Source organism: Engraulis encrasicolus, chromosome 10, assembly GCF_034702125.1.
Source record: "Engraulis encrasicolus isolate BLACKSEA-1 chromosome 10, IST_EnEncr_1.0, whole genome shotgun sequence".
Classification (NCBI taxonomy): Eukaryota; Metazoa; Chordata; class Actinopteri; order Clupeiformes; family Engraulidae; genus Engraulis; species Engraulis encrasicolus.
This window is the reverse complement of record NC_085866.1, coordinates 44,349,143-44,371,451: the sequence shown is the minus strand read 5'-3', so window position 1 is coordinate 44,371,451 and position 22,309 is coordinate 44,349,143. Positions and strand designations below refer to the sequence as shown.

General features: G+C 48.8%; 1 protein-coding gene across 1 annotated transcript in view; it reads right to left on the bottom strand.

Annotated features, from left to right (window-relative positions):
- The window catches only part of noc2l (NOC2-like nucleolar associated transcriptional repressor), a 59,140-nt gene that overhangs the window by 19,783 nt on the left and 17,048 nt on the right, over positions 1-22,309 (bottom strand). Inside the window, exons 13-15 of the mRNA XM_063208984.1 lie at positions 19,595-19,708; positions 14,936-15,037; positions 10,741-10,884 (exon numbers count right to left, since the gene is read on the bottom strand). Coding sequence (XP_063065054.1) covers positions 10,741-10,884; positions 14,936-15,037; positions 19,595-19,708 — 360 coding nt within the window. The remainder of the gene's footprint in view (positions 1-10,740; positions 10,885-14,935; positions 15,038-19,594; positions 19,709-22,309) is intronic.

Here is a 22,309-nt window from a genome sequence, read left to right as displayed (position 1 = left end):
TTACGCTGCAAGAATACCCCCCCCCCCAAAAAAAAAGGCCCGTGTGAGTACACCCCCCCCCCCCCCCCCCCCGGACAAAATAAACCCCGGCTGCCCCCATAGTTTCCAAAATTTCTGTGGGAAACACTGTCCACATACAAGCATTGCACACACAGAAACGTATAACCACGCACACACGTGGCCTCACTGTTATGAACACACATGGATGTATGTGTGGAAACACACACACACACACACACACACACACACACACACACACACACACACACACACACACACACACACACACACACACACACACACACACACACACACACACACACACACACACGCACACGCACACGCACACGCACACACACGCACACACACGCACACACACAGCCAAGTGTATTGTGTAGTGAGAGGGAGGAGGTAGGTGAGGAATGCCAATGACCCAAGAACAATATTGTTTTCTGCTTCCATCACACACGCATTAACACTAAACACAGAATAAATGAACACACACACACACACACACACATGCACACTCACACACACCATGAGCGATGGATTGTATATGAAGCAGCAATCAGTGTGTCTAACGTTTTCTGACTTCTTTGTCAGTCAAAACATCAATTGCAATTATTACATCATTTGCAAAAGACCACAAATGTATGTTGCCAGTCACGCAATCTGTTCTGAGATCAGTACCCGAAACCCTTTTTTGTTAAAATCAAAGCCATCGATCTGTTAGCAATACAATGTTAGCGCTAGTGTTGCGCTATTATGAGGAGACGCTGATCTGTTAACGAGTACATGGCGTGACGCTAGTCTGCCTCCTCCCATTAGCGGGAGCGGAGACTGATACGTTACGACGAGCACACCGTTTACTGTCCTGCTATTAAGAGTTGTCTGTCCGTGGACTGTATACGAGTCTGTCGGATAACTGAGGAGGATAAAACCTGGAGAGGAAATAGGAAGGGGGAGTGGACCACTGCCAGCCTTCTTCTCTACCCCCCCCATCCTCCTTTAAAGGTCTTTGAGGATGATATTGATCAGGTTAAACAAGATTATCTGACCTCCAAATCCAATAGACGATAATAGATCATGGCTTTCAGTCGTCAGTTATCTAAACGTATTTATAACAATTTGCCGTGCGGCCGACAGGAGGGTTAAAAAAAAGAGAGAGAGACGAAGCGGTCGGAGGCGGGAGCCGAGGAATTGGAAAAGCGCTGCGGCCCGCCATCTATTAAAAACACGCAATCAAACACTCATTGGCGGCTCATTCATGAAACCGAATGGCTTCCAAGTCTTCCTGAGAGGGAGAGAGAGAGATGAAGACAGACAGGAAGAGATGAGGAGACAGAGAGAGAGGGATAGATAAAGATGGATAGAAGAGAGGAAGGAAGAGGAAAAGAGCAGGAGAAAAGGGGAGAAAGGGACAGAGAGAGAGAGAGACAGAGAGAGAGAGAGAGAGAGAGAGAAAGCGAGGAACACAAGCGAGGGAGAGGAAAGAGGTCAAGCAAGAGAGAGACAATGAGAGTGAGGAGGAGAGATGGAGAGGAGCCGAGAGGGAGAGTCAGATGAAGAGAGAGAAAGACAGAGAAAAAGACTGAGAGAAAGAGACAGAGGAGAGAGAGAGAGAGAGAAAGACAGAGAGAACGAGCAAGGGAGCCCTTGCCTGGCGGCGTCTGAGTGCATGCAGTTAATCTGGCTGCAGCTGAAGATGTGGGTTTGTGTGGCTGACAGGAGCCCTGGCGCCCCACATTCCTTACCTACCGTGGAGAGAGAGAGAGAGAGAGAGAGAGAGAGAGAGAGAGAGAGAGAGAGAGAAAGAAGACAACTACCACCGGGGGAGACCAGATGAACAGTCCACAAGTCTCGCTAAAAGCATGTGGACAATAAGCTTGCAGCAAACTAAAATGATTTTTTTTTAACTGAATAGTAGATTGTGGGAGCATTTGGTTTGAGTTTGTTACCAATGTTACATTTGCTGGGTGATATTGACTATGATGATGTCAGGTCAAAAAGACGATTAAGAATGCTGAAGAAAAAAAACTGAAATAAAATCATAAAAGCAGTGGGCAGAAAGAAAAGCAGTGGGCGCTAAGCTTGCACCAACTAACTTGAATTGTTTAACCAAGTAGTAGACTCTGAACATGGTTGCAGTGTATGACTAATGCTACTTTTGATTAGATCCGCTGCTACTGATAAGGTTGATGGATTTTTTTTTTAATCTGTAGTCTTTATTATCTTGCTCCCTGACTATTACCTGTATTACATGTGTCTTGAAATGTCCATGTGGGCATTATGTGTATTTATGTAAGCTACATGACACCTTAATTTCCACCCGGGGATCAATAAAGTTACTCTACTCTACTTTACTGTTGCACATGATGTCAAAAAGGCACAATTAAGAATGCTTGATAATGTTGATAACATGCACTGGTGGGGAAAAACTACTGCAAAAAAGCAAATAATTAAACTCATTTTCAGTTGCGCAAAGGTGTTTTGTGTGTTCATGTTCTTGATTACTGTTGTACAGCTAATGCTTTCCTAAACCTGCTCCAAAGGTGTTGGCTTGGCCTTGAGACGAGTTGAGGGAAGGGTCACCTGGGGATGAGGCACGCAAGAGAAGAGAGTCTCCTGAGCGACACCTACTCCATTGCCTTTGGTGGCGTGCCAGGTGAACCTTTAGCCTTGGCGTTGGCAGGTGGCGCACCTGAAACGGTACCAGGGTTTTACCTTAAGGAGGTGTCGGAGATAATCTCCAGCTTTTACCTGTTAACCCTGGCCAGGAGCCAAGCGGCTCGCGCTCCCGACACCTTTAAACATCCTAAACGGCTTGTTTTGTTGGTGTTAGTACGGAGCTCGTTGTTGACATCAGTGAAATGTCATTGGGGCAGATGAGGAATTACTTTGACCTAAATTGAAGGAAGAACATCAGCCAAAGGATAGGTCAGTTCAGAAAATCTGAATACACTTGTGGTTAAGGCGACACTGAGTGTGTGCTTCAGGAAGAGGGTCGTAGGTCGTGCCGACGTGGGCTAGTCATGGCATGTTCATCATAGGACACCAGTAGAAGCACAAAGGCCTAGGTGGGCCATGCAACACACTGGCCTGTACTACTAATGTTGCCTTGTATTATTGTTTTATTAAATATGCCACACCAAATTTTCCAATGAGCCTAGCACAACTACTTTAGCAACTTGTCTTTTAGCATGCTGACGGCTCCTCTCCAGAGACGGCAATTATCGCTTCAAATGTAGCTGCCAACGTAAAGCCTCAGCAAAAATATTCTGAGCAAAAAGAGCGAGCAAAAAAACATTCCTCATATGAAGTGGTTGCGTACAAAGGCAAGATATGTGCTGGAACACAAGTTAGTTGGGTTATACCGTTTTCCAACTCTCAACTAATGGGCTGTCAAATTGTAAAACCTAATGTACCCCTTGAGCCAAAATGTTTGACCACACCTGACATAGTGTTATATTCAGGACAAGGTGTCACCGTTGTTTCCACAGGGCTATTTTTTCCAGGTGTGGGGTTGGTGGTGTGACTGTTGAATGATTAAGATTAAAGCTTTTCCATTCATTTATAATGGGGCCACACCACTCCTCTCCTCTACGCTGAGACACAATACACTGCTTGGCACAAAATCGTAAATTTTTGTAGTTTTGCAAACTAGCTACAGTCAAAAGCCGTAGGAGCATGAGAAGCCATTTCCAAAATTAAAATAGAGAGAGATCGCTTAAGTAGGATTTGCAAACTGTTCCTTTACCACAACCCCTCTTCTCTCCATTGCAGTCATGTAACCTTGTGCTGAGGTCTAAAATCAGACCTTCTCATAATACACATGGGAAGCCCCAGCGCAAGTAAAAGACTTCACAGATGAAAGCGTCGGCTAAGACAATTACGTCCTGACGCCACCTGGACGAGGAGAGAGAGAGAGAGAGAGAGAGAGAGAGAGAGAGAGAGAGAGAGAGAGAGAGAGAGAGAGAGAGAGAGAGAGAGAGAGAGAGAAGGATGTCTGATCACTGCAGCGGCAGAAAATGCACCGTAATTAATAAAAAAGTGAACCTGTAATGAACACCAGCCCCGAGTCTGACACTGTGGTTGAGAGGCAGAGAGAGAGATAGAGATAGAGAGAAATAAAGATGGAGAGCGAGATAGAGATGGAGATGGAGATAGAGATAGAGAGAGAGAGAGAGAGAGAGAAGGGAGAGGGAGAGAGAGAAAGGGGGGGAGGGGTAAGATGGGAAAAGAGCCAGAGTGTGAGGAAGAGGGAGAAGGAAAAAGGGAAAAAACAAGACAAAAATGTGTCTGTGTGTGTGTGTGTGTCTTTCTGTGTGCGTGTGTGGGAGGGAGAAATGGGAGTGCCTCGATATCGCATCCGCCAGTGCCACCTGCAGACCACGACCACCTGCGCAGCGGTAGTGTGAGCCACTGAGAGCCAGGGAGAGGGAGAGAGGGAGAGAGAGAGGGAGAGAGAGAGATGGCGAGGGGTGGGTGAAGGTGATATTAATTAAATTTCAGCCGTTTGTTGGACAAATCTACAGGGCACTGGGCCAAGAGGATGTCCTTTTCCAGCAGAGTGGGCAGGACGGGGTGTGTGTGTGTGTGTGTGTGTGTGTGTGTGTGTGTGTGTGTGTGTGTGTGTGTGTGTGTGTGTGTGTGTGTTTGTGTGTGTGTGTGTGTGTGTGAGTGACAGTGTGTGGCAGTGTGTGGCAGTGTGTGTGTGACAGTGTGTGTGTGACAGTGTGTGTGTGACAGTGTGTGTGTGTGTACGTGTGCGCGCGCATGCGTAGCTGTGTGTGTGTGTGTGTGTGTGTGTGTGTGTGTGTGTGACAGTGTGTGTGTGTGTGTACGTGTGCGTAGCTGTGTGTGTGTGTGTTTGTGTGTGCTGAGCTACTGCCGACAAGGTTGCCCTGGCTGGCCGCAGCGCTCCCCTCCTGGTGGCTCCGAGTGGAGCGGAGGGAAGGGAAGGGAAGGACGTCTCCAGGCGACCGGGAGCCCGGCGACAGACGTGGCCCAGCGCGGTGCCATGCTGTCTGCCTCGCTGGCCCACTCCCCAACCCCTCCACCCCAGCACCCGCCATCCCCTCTTTCCACCTTTCTGCCACCATCCCCATCACTACCCCTACCTTCCACCCCTCCCTCCCAACTCCTACACACACACACACACACACACACACACACACACACACACACACACACACACACACACACACACACACACACACACACACACACACACACACACACACACACACCACACACACCACACACACACACACACACTCCTCTTTGCCACCAATGACACCCCCCCCCCCCCCCCTCCTCCCCTCCTCTTCATCTCCTCCTCCACCTCTACCTACCCCCCCACCACCCCCCCCCACCCCCACCCCTCTCGCTCCACTGCCCGTCTACATTACACAAGTGCACAGTGCAGTGCAGCGCAGTGCTGCCCCCCTCTTTAATTTCAGCCTTAAACGGCCTTAAATATTTATCAGGGCGCTCGGCTCTCTTCGGCAGGGGATTGGATTGGATGGGAGAGGGAGGAGAGGAGAGGAGGCAGAGGGCTGTGTGTGTGTGTGTGTGTGTGTGTGTGTGTGTGTGTGTGTGTGTGTGTGTGTGTGTGTGTGTGTGTGTGTGTGTGTGTGTGTGTGTGTGTGTGTGTGTGTGTGTGTGTGTGTGTGTGTGTGTGTGCGTGCGTGTGAGATCCAGTGAGAAAGAGAGAGAGAGAGCAAGTGTGTGTGTGTGTGTGTGTGTGTGTGTGTGTGTGTGTGTGTGTGTGTGTGTGTGCGTTTGTGTGTGTGTGTGTGTGTGTTTGTGTGTGTTTGTGTGTGTGAGCAGAGGAGTTGGTGATGCAAGGGGGTAGACTGGCAGTAATGCTTGGTGCAGTGAGCAAAAGAGAAAGTAAGCAAGCAAGAGAGGGAAACAGAGAGAGAGAGAGAGAGAGATAGAGAGAGAGAGAGAGAGAGAGCGCAAGATAGAGAGCGAAAGAGCGAGAGACGGGGCGACGAACACTGCTGAGAGCTGGCTCGCAGGAAATGGCACCTTAAAGCCCATCCTCACCTCTCCTCTCCTCTCCTCTTCTCTCACTTCCTTTCCTTTCACCCCCGCATGCTCGCCTCCCCTCACCCAATTCCCCCCACCTCTCTCCTCCCCTCACCCATTCCCCCTGTTCACTCATCCACTTCTCTCCTCCTTGCACTCATTCCCCATCTCATCTCCCCCTCTCTGCTCTAGCTCTTACATCCTAAGAAGACCTCCCTCACACAACACCATTCTGATGATGATGCACAGTCCAGGGGCCTCATGCTCTAAATCAGGGGTCCCCAAACTAAGGCCCGGGGGCCGGATGCGGCCCGCCAGCCCCCTTTGACCGGCCCTCCACCTCTCTGCACCTCACCATTTGAACTGGCCCAAAGAAGCAATCCTTACAGAACAAAATAATGATAATCTATATTTTTTAAATATTTTATTTTGTTGTCAATCACCATATTTTAACCTTTCCTTGCTATTTTTACATGGGTAAAAGAAATACCTGTGGTATTTTAAATTCTTTTGCAAATCACTTGTAATGGTGAACTATTTTGTGCTAGAAAATATGGCTATCACAGGCAGTGTTATACCGCCCACATTATTGATCCCGGCCCCTGATCAAAGTCAGGAACGATAATGTGGCCCCCGGAGAAAAAAGTTTGGGGACCCCTGCTCTAAAGACTTCACAGTATTCCTGCTGATTATTTCCAGATTTGAAAATCTGAAAAGATACATGTGCACTAAAAAAACTCAAGATGCATCAATCCATCATCAATCCAAGCACATATGGGCAGTCATGGGTGAGCGGTTAGGGCGTCAGACTTGCATCCCAGAGGTTGCCGGTTCGACTCCCGACCCGCCAGGTTGGTGGGGGGAGGAATCAACCAGTGCTCTCCCCCATCCTCCTCCATGACTGAGGTACCCTGAGCATGGTACCGTCCCACCGCACTGCTCCCCATGAGGCGCCACTGAAGGCTGCCCCCTTGCACGGGTGAGGCATAAATGCAATTTCGTTGTGTGCAGTGTTCACTTGTGTGCTGTGGAGTGCTGTGTCACAATGACAATGGGAGTGGGAGTTTCCCAATGGGCTTTCACTTTTCACTTTCACTTCTCATAGTACTGTCTATTTAACGTGCAATTCTGTGCACACGATCGCACTTGGATCACATTACGTCTCAGAACACCTGAACGTTTGCTTGAGAAATTACATACAGAGAATGTTTTTTTGTGCGTATGCAAGCTTTGTAGATGAGGCCAAAGAACTGATGCCCTCTCCTCTTCTCTCAACACATCCTCTCCTCCACTACGGCCTCTGCGTCCTCCTAAGCACACATCATACCGACATCCTTCTCTCCGCTTCTTAACCCCAAGTTTTCCGAGTTCAGTATACTACCCTGTAATAGTATTCAACTTGTCAGGAGCGCAGATTCTCCAGCTAATCCAACAAGACAAGTACATCAAGCACGGTTATAAGTGTGTACACATGTAAATGCACGAGCAATTGATGTCCATGTGCATTAGTGCGACTGATGGAAGTGCCTCTGAGCTGTACGCTTGAGTGCTAGTGATGAGGGCTCGTTGAACTGGTCAGGGAACGTTGAGTGCGTAGGACAAATTTCCTGTTGCAACTCCCCCCAACTCACACCATGTCTACCACCCACTTACGGGCATACGCACGCACGCACACACGCACACACACACACACACGCACACGCACACACACACACAGCTCAACTGAGCCACCGACCCCCCTGCTGTACCCTCCACACCCCCGCCCGCCCTCTGTCGCTGCGCTGCTGCCTCTTCTTCCATCCTCATTAGCAGCCTGCTGCACCCCCCCACCTCCCCCGCCAGCCTCCCCCTTCGTCATCCTGCTACCCATCCTGCTGCCAAGCCATCACGGCTGCTAATTGCAACGGAAACAAGCTCGGTCCCCCCCCCTTTCCACACGTCCAACACCTCCTCTCCCCTCTCCCTCTTTGCTGCCTCCTCCTCTCCTCCTCCTCTCCTTCCCTCATCGTTTATTTGCTCCTCCCCACGCGTCCAACACCTCTCTCCTCCCTCTCCCTCTCCTTCCCTCGTCGCCAGTGTATACTGCCCCCCCCCCACCTCCTCTCAGCATAGGTGTCCGACTCCTCCAGCTCCTCCTCCTCCTCCTTCTCCTGCTGTTGTTGTTCTGTCCCTCTTAGCTGCCTCCTGCTCTTCTCTCCGTCTCTCCCCTCATCACCAGTCTTCACCCAATCCCACCCTCCTCATCCACACACCTCTCCCTCTTTGCGGCCTACTCCTCTTGTCTCCTTCCGTCATCGTTCGCACGAACCCCAGCCAGGCCCTCCTCCTTGTGATGCAACACCTTCAGTGTTGCTTCTAAGTCAGGCCAGGAGCAATACAAACATCGATTCTGAGCTCCGAAAAAATCGGGAACCCCTCCCACTTTGTCGGGAAGCAAACAACCAGTAGCAAATCAAGGGAGGCAGGTCAACCATGCCGTTTGGGAAATGTTAATTGTTATGCTCTTGGTCAGATCAAGTCTTGAAGAGATTTGAGAGTTGATGAGAATCAGGCTAATATCTGCCACCACTCCATCTCCATCTCCTGTGGACAGCCCTCTATCTGACACTACTCCCCTTACCTGTACCTGTTTACTACCTAGTGCCCCTCATAGGGACTACAGGAGAACACAATGCAACTCATCATAACCCTACGTGCAGTGTGGTAGGTAGTGAATGGTTGAACGTTTCAGACAAAAGTCTGCATTTCCTGTTTATTTGTTTGTGCATCATTCATTCATTCATTCATTCATTCATTCATTCATTCATTCATTCATTGTTGCTGTTCTTGTGTTTTTTACCCATGCTCCAGTTCATCACCTCACTGTCTTGAGAGGTCTTTAGTTTTGCATGAGTATATTCAGACAGACAAGACAGGCAGACAGACTGACCAATCCACCATGGCACGCGCAAACACACACGAACACAAACATTCTAACAGAGAGGGGTGAGGTTGTAGCTGTACAGCAGTGGGTTTGCAGTTATTCTATATCTGAATTTGCTCACTGAGTGTGTGTGTGTGTGTGTGTGTGTGTGTGTGCGTGTGTGTGTGTGTGTGTGTGCGTGTGTGTGTGTGTGTGTGTGTGTGTGTGTGTGTGTGTGTGTGTGTGTGTGTGTGTGTGTGTGTGTGTGTGTGTGTGTGTGTGTGTGTGTGTGTGTGTGCCAGCTGACACCTGTGCAGGGCTGCGGGGTGGTGAGCGCAGCCTTTGCAGGGGTGGGTTGGGTAACGTTGGGCTGGGCTGGGTTGGGTTGGGTTGGGTTGGCCAGGGTGCAGTGAAGACGGGTGGCGGAGGCGAGCCGTTTTTCATTTTTAAATGATTTTTCCCTCCGTCCGACCCCCTCCTTCTCTTAACAAAAATAAATATGCTCCCTGCCCACGTCTGGGTTCGTCAGGTCAGGCAACTGTAGCAACAGCTGTCCTTAACCTTTTTTTCCCCATTTTCACTGTACTTTCTTCTCTCGCACACTTTTTTCTTTTCTTTTTTGAAGGAAAAATTTCAAGGAGAGTTCAAGGCAGGGAAAATGTTTTCATTCCACTTACCCAAACCAAACCCCTCTCTCCTCTCCTCACAGCAGAAGTGAAAAAAATCATAGATTTTTACAGACCCTTTGAGGAAATGTATAAAATGCACTATTCCTTGTAACAACAGTGGCTGCCTGGACGACCTTTTATCGAGCAAAGAAGACAACAGCAGCCCAGAGTCTCTCTCAGTCTGTCTCTATTTCTCTCTCTCTCTCTCTCTCTCTCTCTCTCTCTCTCTCTCTCTCTCTCTCTCTCTCACTCTCACTCTCACTCTCACTCTCACTCTCACTCTCACTCTCACTCTCACTCTCACTCTCACTCTCACTCTCACTCTCACTCTCACTCTCTCTCTCTCTCTCTCTCTCTCTCTCTCTCTCTCTCTCTCTGTAAAAATAGCAGCGTCACAGGCAAGCCGTAGAACAAGGGAGGATGCACTAAGCGCGGCAAATTATAAATAAACGAGTGTATCTTCGAACTTGTGCAAAGTGTGGTGGTGACGGAGAATGCAAAAGCATGCTCGAGGCAGATGGGAGGGAGAGAGAGGAAGGGTGAAAGGGAAAGAGAGAGAGGGAGGGAGAGGGGGACAATATGGGTGATGGGAGTGGAGAGAGGAGGAGAGGAGGAAGAGTTGGGAGAGTTTGGTGGGGGGCTAAGGCAGGCTGACAGACAGACAGACAGACAGACAGACAGACAGACAGACAGACAGACAGACAGACAGACAGACAGAGACAGCCAGCCACTGGGAAAGTGTACAAAGTTTGGAGGCGGATGCAAATGTGTGCTCGGGGTGCATTGGGAGGTTAGTAGGGAGGGCGGTAAACAATGTGATGGGTGTGGGTGCGGAGAGGGGAGGAGTGTCGAGAGGGGGCGTGCTGGTGTTGGTTTTGGTGGTGGGGGTGAGCCAGACAGGCAAGCGAATGGGAAAGACAGGCGTAGGTAGGCCTATTGCCGTGAAGGTGGATCCATGGTGCCTGTAGGAACGGGTGGCCTGACTCGGCCACCCGTTGCGGCAGATATACCAAACACACATATACACGAACACACAATCACATGCACACACACCGTCTCTGTGCGTGCACACACACACACACGCACGCACGCACGCACGCACGCACACACTCACTCACACAGCCTGTCACTCACCACAGCGGCTGAGTCGGCCACTCCGAACGTGGCACGCTGTCTCCGGCTGGTCATGTGATTGCTGTTCTCCTGTATCTTCTCCAGGAGCTGGCGGATCTGCTTGCATAAATTGGCCACTTTGCATTCCTTCAGGAAGGTCTTCAGCTGGACACAGTGAAATAAAGAAAGAAAGAGAGAAAGAAAGAAAGAGAGAAAGAAAGAAAGAGAGAAAGAAAGAAAGAAAGAAAGAAAGAAAGAAAGAAAGAAAGAAAGAAAGAAAGAAAGAAAGAAAGAAAGAAAAGTTGGATGAGGAGGGGAGAAAGAAGAGTTGGTGGCAGTGGAGGGTGGGGGGATTTGAGAGTTTGACAGGTAACAATTTGAGTTTCATAGGGGAAGGGAGGAGGGAGAATTGAGTAAGATGGAGAGAGGTAGCAACAGAGGGGTAAAATAAAAGGAAAAGAAGAAAGATGACAAAAAAGAGAAATGACAAAAAAAGAGATACGGGACATGAAAATGAAATACTCCAAAACGAAATAACATACCCAACGCACAGTCAGGAGACAGAGTATAGGTTGCAATACATCATCGTTTCCCACAACAAAACAACACTGCTTACAGCCTGTTGCGTGTGTGTGTCCAAGTGTCTAAATGCGGACAGTTGGGAACTTTTGTCAACAAGGAGGGTGGGAACCTGCGTTTGTTTCGGAAGGTTGGAGTGCTGAGGTTTTTTGGGGTTTTTTTGCATTGAAGCAGCTGTAATTTTCTGCCTGGGTTCACTGGCAAACGCTTAAAATATGTATTAGCCAAGCGAAGCCCTGTGCGAGCAGACACTCAAATGGCCCGTTAAATCATTTTAGCAAAGTGTAAACATTCAGTGTCTGTTTCTTTTCTATGGGAGAGCCAGCTAGCGCGAGGGTTTTAATGCAAGTGGCGGCAGGCTTCTCTCCTCCATCTTCCTGGCTGGCAAGAGTATAACATGGAGACAGACAGAGAGAGAGAGAGAGAGAGAGAGAGAGAGAGAGAGAGAGAGAGAGAGAGAGAGAGAGAAGAGAGAGAGAGAAGAGAGAGAGAGAGAGAGAGAGAGAGAGAGAGAGAGAGAGGGAGAGAGTGAGAGAGGGGGTGGGGGGGAGAGAGAAATAGAGAGAGAGAAAGACAGAGAAATACAGACAGAGACCAACTGAGAGACACAGAGAGGGCTCAGATGAAAGAGGAGCAGGGGAGAGGAGATGAGTAAAGAAGAGAGGAAAAGGCGAGAGAGAAGAGAGAAAAGAGAGGAGGGAGCTGGACGTCCCAGGCTGGGCGCCACTCAAACAGGATGTGGGCCGGGCAGTTGCCAGGGTGATAAAAAAACAACGTAGCCACCAGAGGACTGCAGGCAGGCAGGCACTCACACTCACCCCTGCCCCTCCCTCTCTCCCTTTCTCTCTCCCTCCCTTGCTCTCTCTCTCTCTCTCTCTCTCTCTACCCCATCGGCACTCCATCTCTCATCTTCTCTATCCATCTTCCTCTCTGTCTAGTTTTCTTTCCAAACCTGAGTCTGGTCTGGTGTGGCATGGTGCTGTGTGGTGTAGTGTGGGGCCAGCCACCTCCCGCTTCGGTCAGTGGTGGGTGCTCTGCTGAGATGGGTGGGGTGTGCAGTGGGCTCTCATCACGCGCCCCACTGGTATATATTTAGCTCAAAGGCACAGAGACACAGCAGGCAGGCAGACAGAGCCCAGGGCCCCGCACTGGCCAGAGAAGCGGCGGGCCTGTGCCTGCCTGTTGCGAATGCGGCCAGTTGCCATGGCCTGTCGGCTGGAGGGAAGGGGGAAAAAAAGAAAAGAAAAGAGAAGAAGAAAGGGGGCCCGACGTGGTTCACAAATAGCTCTTCAAAGTGCGGAAGGGACTGTGGGCGTGTGAGCAGCACGTTTCGGCTCCACAAGCCCCATACTGCTGCTCCACCACCAGCCAGCCAGCCAGCCAGCCAGCCAGCCATCCGCAGACACCACGGGTGCGGACGAAGTTGGCAAAGGAGAGGGGCCAGGTGGGGGGGGTTGTGAGGGGAGGAGGTGGGGTGAGAACAGTTTACCAGATCCACACAATATTTGTGTGCCAGATTGAAGGAAAGCAATTTAAGATGGTTCAGTCGACTGGATGTGAGAGAAAAGAGAAGATGGAGGGTAGAGGGCAATTTAGGTAAAATGGGCAGTCATGGGTAAGCGGTTAGGGTGTCAGACTTGTAGCCCAAAGGTTGTCGGTTCAACTGCAGCCCAAAGGTTGCCGGTTCAACTGCAGACACGCCTGGTTGTTTGGGGCAGTAATTAACCATTGCTCTTCCCCCATCCTCCTCCATGAGGTACCCTGAGCATGGTACCCTCCTGCCGCACTGCTCCCTTCGAGCGCCATTGGGGGCTTGCATGGGTGAGGCATGAAAGCAAGTTCGCTGTGTGCAATGTAAACTTGTGTGCTGTGGAGTGCTGTGTCACAATGACAATGGGAGTTGCAGCCTCCCAGGTGGGCTTTCACCTTCACAGATACAGTGAGTCCAATATGTATTTGATCCCTTGCTGATTTTGCCGGTTTGCCCCCTTATAAAGACATGATCAGTCTATAAATTTATGATAATATGTATTCAAACATGGAGAGACAGAATATCAAAAAGAAATTCAAGAAAATAACTTAAAATAATATATTTTAATTTATTTGTATTTAATTTAGGCAAATAAGTATTTGACCCCTCTAGCTTAAGAAGATAAAGTGCTTTGTGGCAAAGCCCTAGTTGTCTAGCACTGAGGTCAGATGCTTCTTTTAGTTGATGACAATGTTTGTGCATACAGTTGAAAATATTTTTGCCCATTTTTCTTTGCAGATTATCTCTAAAACATTAATAATTTGTGGCTGTAGCTTGGCAAATGGGAGGTTCAGTTCTCTCCATAGAATTACTATAGGTTTAATATTTGGAGACTGTCTAGGCCACTTCACAATTTTTAATATGCTTCTTATTGAGCCACTCCTTCGTTGCTTTGACTGCATGTTGTGTATTATTGTCATGTTGGGAGATCCAAAAATGGCCCACCCTTCAGTGTAGTGGTGGAGGGAAGGACGTTTGCACTCAGGATTGCACATTAGATGTCTCCCTCCATCCATTCGTTGACGATGTGAAGTCGTCCTGTGCCTTGGCCAGATAAACACCCTCAAACCATAATGATACCAATTTCATGCATGATGGTGAGGAGGGTGTTCTTGGGATCATAGACAGCAGTACTCTTTGTCAAAACACATTGAATTGTGTTAATGCCAAACTGCTTGATTTTGTTTTCATCTGACTACAGCACCTCCTTATCATATCCTAAACCAGTCTGATGTCCGTTGGCAAACCTCAGGTGGGACTGCACAGGTTCCTTCTGAAGTAGAGGTACCATGTGTGCACTACAGGATTTTAAACCTCTGTGGCATTAAGTGCTACCAGTAGTTTTCTCAGTGATTTTGGTCCCAGTAGCTTTGATATCATTGCCTAGTTCACCCCGTACAGGTTTAGGGTGCTTTCTTCCTGTTCTCTTGATTATCAAATCCCTACAAAAGGTCAAATTTTGTACAGAACCAAAGACAGCCTAATGGATAGTAATTTTGAATTCCTCACATTTTGAAAGAAATGCATCAACAGCTGGGTCATTAATACCCAGTCTCTTTCTTGTGGCTTTGCAGCCCATTTAATCTTGTTCAGATCTAAAATCTTGTCCCTGATATCATTTAACCGCTCTTTGGTCTTTCCCATGCTGGTGAGGTTGGAGTGTGACTGATTCACTCATACTATGGACTGATTCTGCTGATTCAATGTGTCTTTTATGCATGTTAGTATGTACAGGTGTCTTTAATTCAGGTGACAAGTTGATCGGAAGTGCTCATCTGGTCTGTGGGCCCGGAACTGTAATCAGTTGGCAGGGGATCAAATACTTATTTTGCTCGATGAAATGGAAATAAATTAATATATATTCTTTTAAGTTAATTTCTGGATTTTCTTTTTGATATTCTGTCTCTCCATATTAGAATACATATTATCATAACAATTATTGACTGATCATGTCTTTGTTAGTAGGCAAACCAACAAAATCAGCAAGGGATCAAATACTTATTGGACTCACTGTACATAGCTAGCCGACATAGGCGGTGGGGATAGCAACTACATTGCTTGGGGGATGGTAATGGTGAATGGTTGGTGACAGGGGTGGTCACATACCTGGATGACGGTGGGTAGAGCCAGCTCAGGGAAGCCAATGGTACAGGCCTGGGTGTTGAAGTACTCCAACATGAGATCGTAGATCTGCTCAACAAGGCCGTCCTGGAAAAGCACACAAATAAACATTGCTCAGGTTAAAAGCCTAGTATGTGCTCAAAGCACATATGAAAACTTCAACTTATTCACCAGTAAAAAAGGCCATTTCCAGAGTACAAGTTTGTAGCTTGTTTATGGCCTCTTTTGTAAGTCGTTTTGGATAAAAGCATCTGCTAAGTAGGATCCATAAATCCATGCATAAAATAATGCATTTTATTAATAATAAAATGTCTGATGAAGGCACCAGAGACAGAGAAATAGTAGAAAGTAAATAGAGCAAAAAAGCAAAAAAAGAATGAGACAGGGAGGAGGGAGTCTAAGTGTGTTTGTGTGTATGTGTGGTTATGGCTGGCCAGCGTGCAGCTAGACTCGTTCCAGCCCTGTGCCATCGCTCATAGTAATCGTAATCCCACAACACATGCCCGCTCGCTCGCTCGCCCAGCCGCCCAAGCGGACAATGGCTGTTCCTGGAAGCCTGGGCACAGTGGCAGGGGCAGGGCAAGATGCTGGGAGAGTGCAGGCAGAGCAGACAAGGGCGGCAGACACACGCACACACGCACGCACGCAACCACACAAGGGGAGGTAAGCTGGTGGGCAAGGGAGAGAGAGACAGACACACACGTGCACAGACACACACACACACACATACATAGACACAGACACACACACACAGGCAGGAGGACTCCAGGTGGGTCCTGTGTGGCAGGTGAAGTAGGCTGGTGGGCAAGCAAGCACATACACTTAGACACACACACACACACACACACACACCGACAGACAGACAGACAGACAGACAGACAGACAGACAGACAGACAGACAGACAGACAGACAGACAGACAGACAGACAGACAGACAGACAGACAGACAGACATACAGACAGACAGACAGACACACACACACACACACGTACACGCACACACTGACACACACACACACACACACACACACACACACACACACACACACAAACACACCTCATGGTGGCATTCACCCACCTACACACACAGGCAGGCCAGGCCACATGATGACACACACACACAAGTAAGGCAGGGCAGGCTTGGTGGACAGGCAGGGAACCACACACACACACGGCCTCATGGTAGGTGGTGCGGGTCATTGGCTTGGATGTCCGGGGGCGCCCGGCTCAACAGCTTGGGCCTCCCAATCAGCTTAAAAGGGGCCCACACCTGTCACCTGCTGCCTCTGGGTGCTCTGCTCGGCCAACCCAACCCAACGGCTCGGCCAGGGGGCCTGCTGACACGTCGCTCCTAACGCCGGGCTTATAGCGCAGCACCTGGCACCTTTACCACGGAGCGTTAATCCCACCACCGCTTTTAGACACGCGCTGAGACCTGAGCCGCGCGGGCTCGGAGAGGGTGTGAAGTTCAGCGGCGGGCGGGCGGGCGGGCTGTGTGGATGGCTGACGTGGGGCAGTTCCCTCTGGGTGCCTGGATGGGTGGGGCTGGCTAGCTGGATGGCTGGCTGGCTGAGGATGGCTGAGGGTGGTGGCTGGTTGGGTGGGTGGCTTGCCTGCCGCCCTACGTTCAAAGTCTGGAGTGTGTGTCTGTGTTTTAGATGGTGCAGCATGAGCGTCCAGGGACTGTGTGTGTGTGTGTGTGTGTGTGTGTGTGTGTGTGTGTGTGTGTGTGTGTGTGTGTGTGTGTGTGTGTGTGTGTGTGTGTGTGTGTGTGTGTGTGTGTGTGTGTGTGTGTGTGTGTGATGGTAAGAGGGGTGCATGTCCACTGTATGTGTTTGAGTTGAATGAGTGTGTGTGCGCCTCAGGGTGGGTGGCTACTGCTGACAGTCAAGACTGGACATTGTTGGGCACGTGTGTGTGTGTGTGAGTTTGTGCGAGCCCGCCCGCGTGTGCATAACAGAGTAGGGTGTGTTTCGAAAGAATGGCTGCCTGGTGACCAAATCTGGTGTGTGTGACCCGTGTACGTGCGCGTCTGCCTATGTGTGTTGTGTTTATGCAAGTTGGTGGGAGGATGGGTGCTAAGTTAAAGGGTGGGGGGGGTGAGGGGGACAATCCTGAGCTTGTCTCGCCCCTCACTTGGCCTGGGTCAGTCGCGATAGCGTAGGCACCTACCCGTGGCCTCCAGTTGCCCCCGTCTAAGCCGCCAGCTAGGGTAAGCTCTTGCCCTGCCTGGGTGAAGAGACGGGCAACGGGTGGGGGGTGGGGCTGCAGCCTGGGTGCAGGAAGGGGGCAGCCCAGGCAGGTGGTAGGAGGAGGAGGGAGGTATTGTGGATGGGCGGTGGAGGAAAGCAAAGCTGGCACGGGAGCCGTGCTACCAGCCGTGCGAGAGGGGATAATCGTGCGAGGCTCGGCGGCGGCAATCCTCTTGGAAGCGGCGCGGGGAGTGGCCTCTCTCACCCCCCCCCCCCACCTCGCCAATCTCGCACCTCTGAGCTGCCTTTAGCTACTGTGAGCCCTCGCCCCGGCCCGGCCCTGCCCTCAATCCCCTTTCACTCAATCAGCAGGGTTAAAGAGAGACGGGTGACACGGAGAGAGGGTGAGAACGAGGGGATGGGTGGAAGTTGATGGAGGGGATGAGCAGACAATGGCTTTGGAAGGAGAGTGGATAAAGAGATAAATACTGGAGACTAGACTAACCGCACTGGAGACAACACAGGCTAAAGTACACTACACACAATAGCTGAGATTGAGCCAGACTGGTCAAGAGGCTACACTGTGACATGTGACAACAGAAAGACTTGATTGCTTCATCGAAGTGACACGTACAGTACACGTCTGTACTTTCAGATCTGTATGTAGTGGATAAAGACATACATACGCTAATGTCTTTGTACACAGACAGATTAACTACACATCCAGGGGCCTATACGACAAAGCTGGCTCAGGTTAAGTTAAGGTTAAGTTAAGAGGTAGATCATCTAATGCAAGAGCTTTTCTTAAGAAAATGAGGACTACAGGCTCTTGTGTTAGATGATTTACCTTTTAAGTTAACTTATTCTGAACCAGCTTTGTAGTATAGGCCACTGGTCAAGATGGATACAGCTCCTTAACCACTAGGCCATGGCTGCCCCATGGTACAGCGTCTTTGCTGCCCAAAGTTTATTATGTAGCTCGAAAGGCTAGACTCCATGTGTCACTCCACCAAAATAGAGGAAAACCCCTCTTGGTACTCTTGGTTATAGCATGAGAAACGTAATCAAGAAATCTTACTTGCAATGCAATCCACAATTCTGTAAGCATTTAGCTGATGATGGTTGGTACTCCACCACAATGCATCATGAATGGTGCAAGAATCTAGCACCTCTCTACTGCTTGTATCAATCTCATTATGCATGGTAGCATGAGTGGCGCCATTACTATTTTAGTATACACATTCAGTACTGTCTGTATGTACATATGTGCGTGAGGTGGTCATCAGAGAGTGTATGGGAAGACCCTATCTGAGTGCCACCTCTGGAGTTGCTGTGCGCCTTATCTGACACCACATCCACCAACCAATCAGGGATGGGCAACACTTCAAGGCAAGGTGTGATATATTTGTAATGTTAGTGATCAAAGATGCAGCAAAGATTCATACAGTATGTGATGTTTTTTGGTTGGTAGGTACGTATACACTACACATGTGAGGAAACAAACAAATAAAAAAGATGTTGCAGGGCACTGCAAACAGTTAGCACTATTCATCCTATAATAAATGGTTACATAGGCAGCACCATTATTATTTTGGTAGCCGTTACTAATGCTCAATCATTCATTTAGGGCTATGGGTAGCCTAACGGGACCTAGCAGAATGGAAATTCTGTGAGAGCACGACAAAAAACGCACGGCGAAATAACGCAAATATTCACATACATGTTTATCTCTTGCTTCCAGAATACAGGGGACAGGGTCAGAGCGGATCTTACAGACAAGATGTCTCCAGATATTGATTTGCTGTGATGTTGGTCAGTGTTGCATACATGATCGTCGTACACACATAATCCATACCATGGTGTGTGTGTGTGTGTGTGTGTGTGTGTGTGTGTGTGTGTGTGTGTGTGTGTGTGTGTGTGTGTGTGTGTGTGTGTGTGTGTGTGTGTGTGTGTGTGTGTGTGTGTGCGTGTGTAGGAGCTCAGCTCATCTTGAAGGCCCCCTACATCATAGAGTATTATTAGTATATTTAAGCATTGAGTTTTTTTGAGTATTGTGTGGTCATATAATACAAAATCCATGACATATGACATGCAATGTAAAGATGGTATGCTTCTAAAGAGGATATGTCTGTGTGTGTTGTGTGTAAGATCATTGCGGAGGAGCTCACATGTGTACGCGTGTACGTGTGTGTGTGTGTGTGTGTGTGTGTGTGTGTGTGTGTGTGTGTGTGTGTGTGTGTGTGTGTGTGTGTGTGTGTGTGTGTGTGTGTGTGTGTGTGTGTGTGTGTGTGAGATCATTGTGGAGCAGCTTGTGTGTGTGTGTGTGTGTGTGTGTGTGTGTGTGTGTGTGTGTGTGTGTGTGTGTGTGTGTGTGTGTGTGTGTGTGTGTGTGTGTGTGTGTGTGTGTGTGTGTGTGTGTGTGTGTGTGTGCGCCACAGAGGAGTTTGGCTTACCTTGAAGGCCTTCTCCTGCATGTTGGCGTTGCTCAGCTTCAGCACCACGTCAAAGTTGATGGGCTTGTTACTCATGCGGCCCGGCTTCTTATTGAAGTCCTCCTGCTGCAGGATCTGTGGAGAACAGAACACCACAACACAAGACATGTCAGGAAAACAACAATAACAACAATATAACAACAATAACAACAATATAATGACATTTCTCTTTGCTCTAAAGCACACACTTGGACGGACACACACACACTGGACACACACGGACACAGACACGGACACGGACACACAGACACACAGACACACACGCACGGACACACACACACGGACACACACACACACGGACACACACACACACACGGACACACACACACACGGACACACACACACACGGACACACACACACACATGGACACACTTTGATACATGCACAGTAATTTTTTTAATGAAAAATGTGTGCACAATGTGCATGTGTGTGAGGTGGTCATCAGAGAGTGTATGGGAAGACCCTATCTGAGTGCCAACTGTGGAGTTGCTGTGCGCCTTATCTGACACCACATCCACCAACCAAATCAGGGATGGGCAACACTTCAAGGCAAGGTGTGATATATTTGGCAAGGTCTGATACGTAGGCATCTAAGAAACATCATAGATTCATACAGTCATATGGCAAAAAATATTGCTGATATTTTTTTGCGGACACATATACTATACCTATACACATGTGAAGCAACAAACAAAAACAAAAAGAGGTTAGAGGGTACTGCTACTAGTTACTCAATACATAAAGGGCTCACTATAATCATTCTTTGTAAAATCCACATGCTGGGAAAGCCCAACTTACATCCATCTATATCTGGGGACTTTTGCACTATGCCACTGCAATAGCTGGCGTCATCTGGCTAGCATGAAGGCGGCACATCCAAAAAGAAAGGACAAAAAAAAAATGCTGAGCCAATCCGTATCTGGGAGAGCACCCACACCAACAACACTGAACTATTGGTTTGACAATACTATCATAAAGCAGCATATATTAACACCATCCTATATGCCAAAAAGCTGTTCACGACACATACATGTGAAGGAACAAACAAGGGGTTGGAGGGTACTGCTAAGTGCAAGTCAGCACTTAAAATACTTTTTCTGATGGCACTTGCTGGGAAAGCCCAACGTAGATCCATCTATATCTGTAGACTTTTACACCATCCCACTATAATAAAAAGAAAAAAATTGAGCCAATATGTCAACTATATCCGGTGGAGCACCCACACGAACAACACTGAACTATTGGTTTCGAAATAAATAGAATGTTAGTCATCATAAAAGCCACCATCTATGCCGAAAAGCTGTTCATGGCATTCTTTTTCACAGACACATACATGTTAAGCAACAAACAAGGGGTTGGAGGGCACTTCTAACAGTTACTCAGCAAATAAAGACTAAACGATAATCATTCTTTCTGAAGCCACTTGTTGGGAAAGCCCAACTTGGATCCATCTCCAGTATATCTGGGGGCTTTTACACTATGTCAGTGCAATAGCTCTATGTGGCGTCGCCTGACTCGCACGACGGCGGTGCATCCAAAACGGAAAAATACCCAGCTGAGGCGATCTGTTATTTATATCATGGGGGAGCACCCACACCAACAACGCTGCTGCCACCACCTCCCTTCAACCACCACCACCACCACCTCGCACCACGCGCCTGCTGGAATCTTGGCTGCGTAGCCCTAGTCGGGGCCTTGAACTTCAGCGGAGTGCTTTGCGCGGGAGCCCTTTTAAAAGCGCTATAAAAATAAAATGGAATCTGGCTGTTAACAGCCGTGTCTTTAACACGGGCCCGGCCCGGCTCGGCTCCGGAGACGAGACGAGACGAGGTGGGGTTTCGTTTCGATTCTGCCTCGAGACAGGCCGCTGCTCTGGGTGCCTGAGTCACGCATGCAAATGTTGGCAAACACACACAAATGCTGACAAATGCAACAATGTACTGTACGCACACTGCACTAGCCACTCAACAGCTATTGCTTTGGGTCTGAAGTCGACCGGTCTGATACTTTATCGAAACGTGACTAGTGGATGGTGTGAATTATCATTTCTGGTACTGGAAACTAGACTGGAACTCCACACACACACACACACACACACGCACGCACGCACACCATGCACAAGCACAAGGCATGAGATGGAGGTCACTCAGTAACACCCAGTTCCTGACCACTTGGCAATGGTAGGGCATGCATGCTGCATACATGTGTGTGCGTGAGTGTTTGTGTGTGTGTGTGTAGGAAGAGTAAATATAATTGCTTTGAAGTATATATTTAAGGAGTGCTTCATGACTGCCTCTGCATGTGCCTCACTGAGCGCGAGATGCTCAATATTGAATAATGATACAGACGCGTCTGCGTGCTAATGGCTAAAATTGTCTGGATAATTACTGTAAATAACTCTGTGACACATGTGTCCCTTTGCACAACATACATTGGCCAAATAGGTGTCTGTATGTGTGAAGTTTTCCCACATTGTGTGTGTGTGTGTGTGTGTGTGTGTGTGCGCCGCTGGGAGAAAGAGAGAGAGAGAGTGTGTGTATATGTATATCTGCATGTGAGTCCCTAAGCTGTTGCGGGGTCGGGTCGAGGCTCGTCAGCAGCAGCAGCAGTGCAGCCTGCCCTGCACAAACATCGGATGTAGTGCGGTGAGGACCTGCAGGGGACCAGCAGGAAAT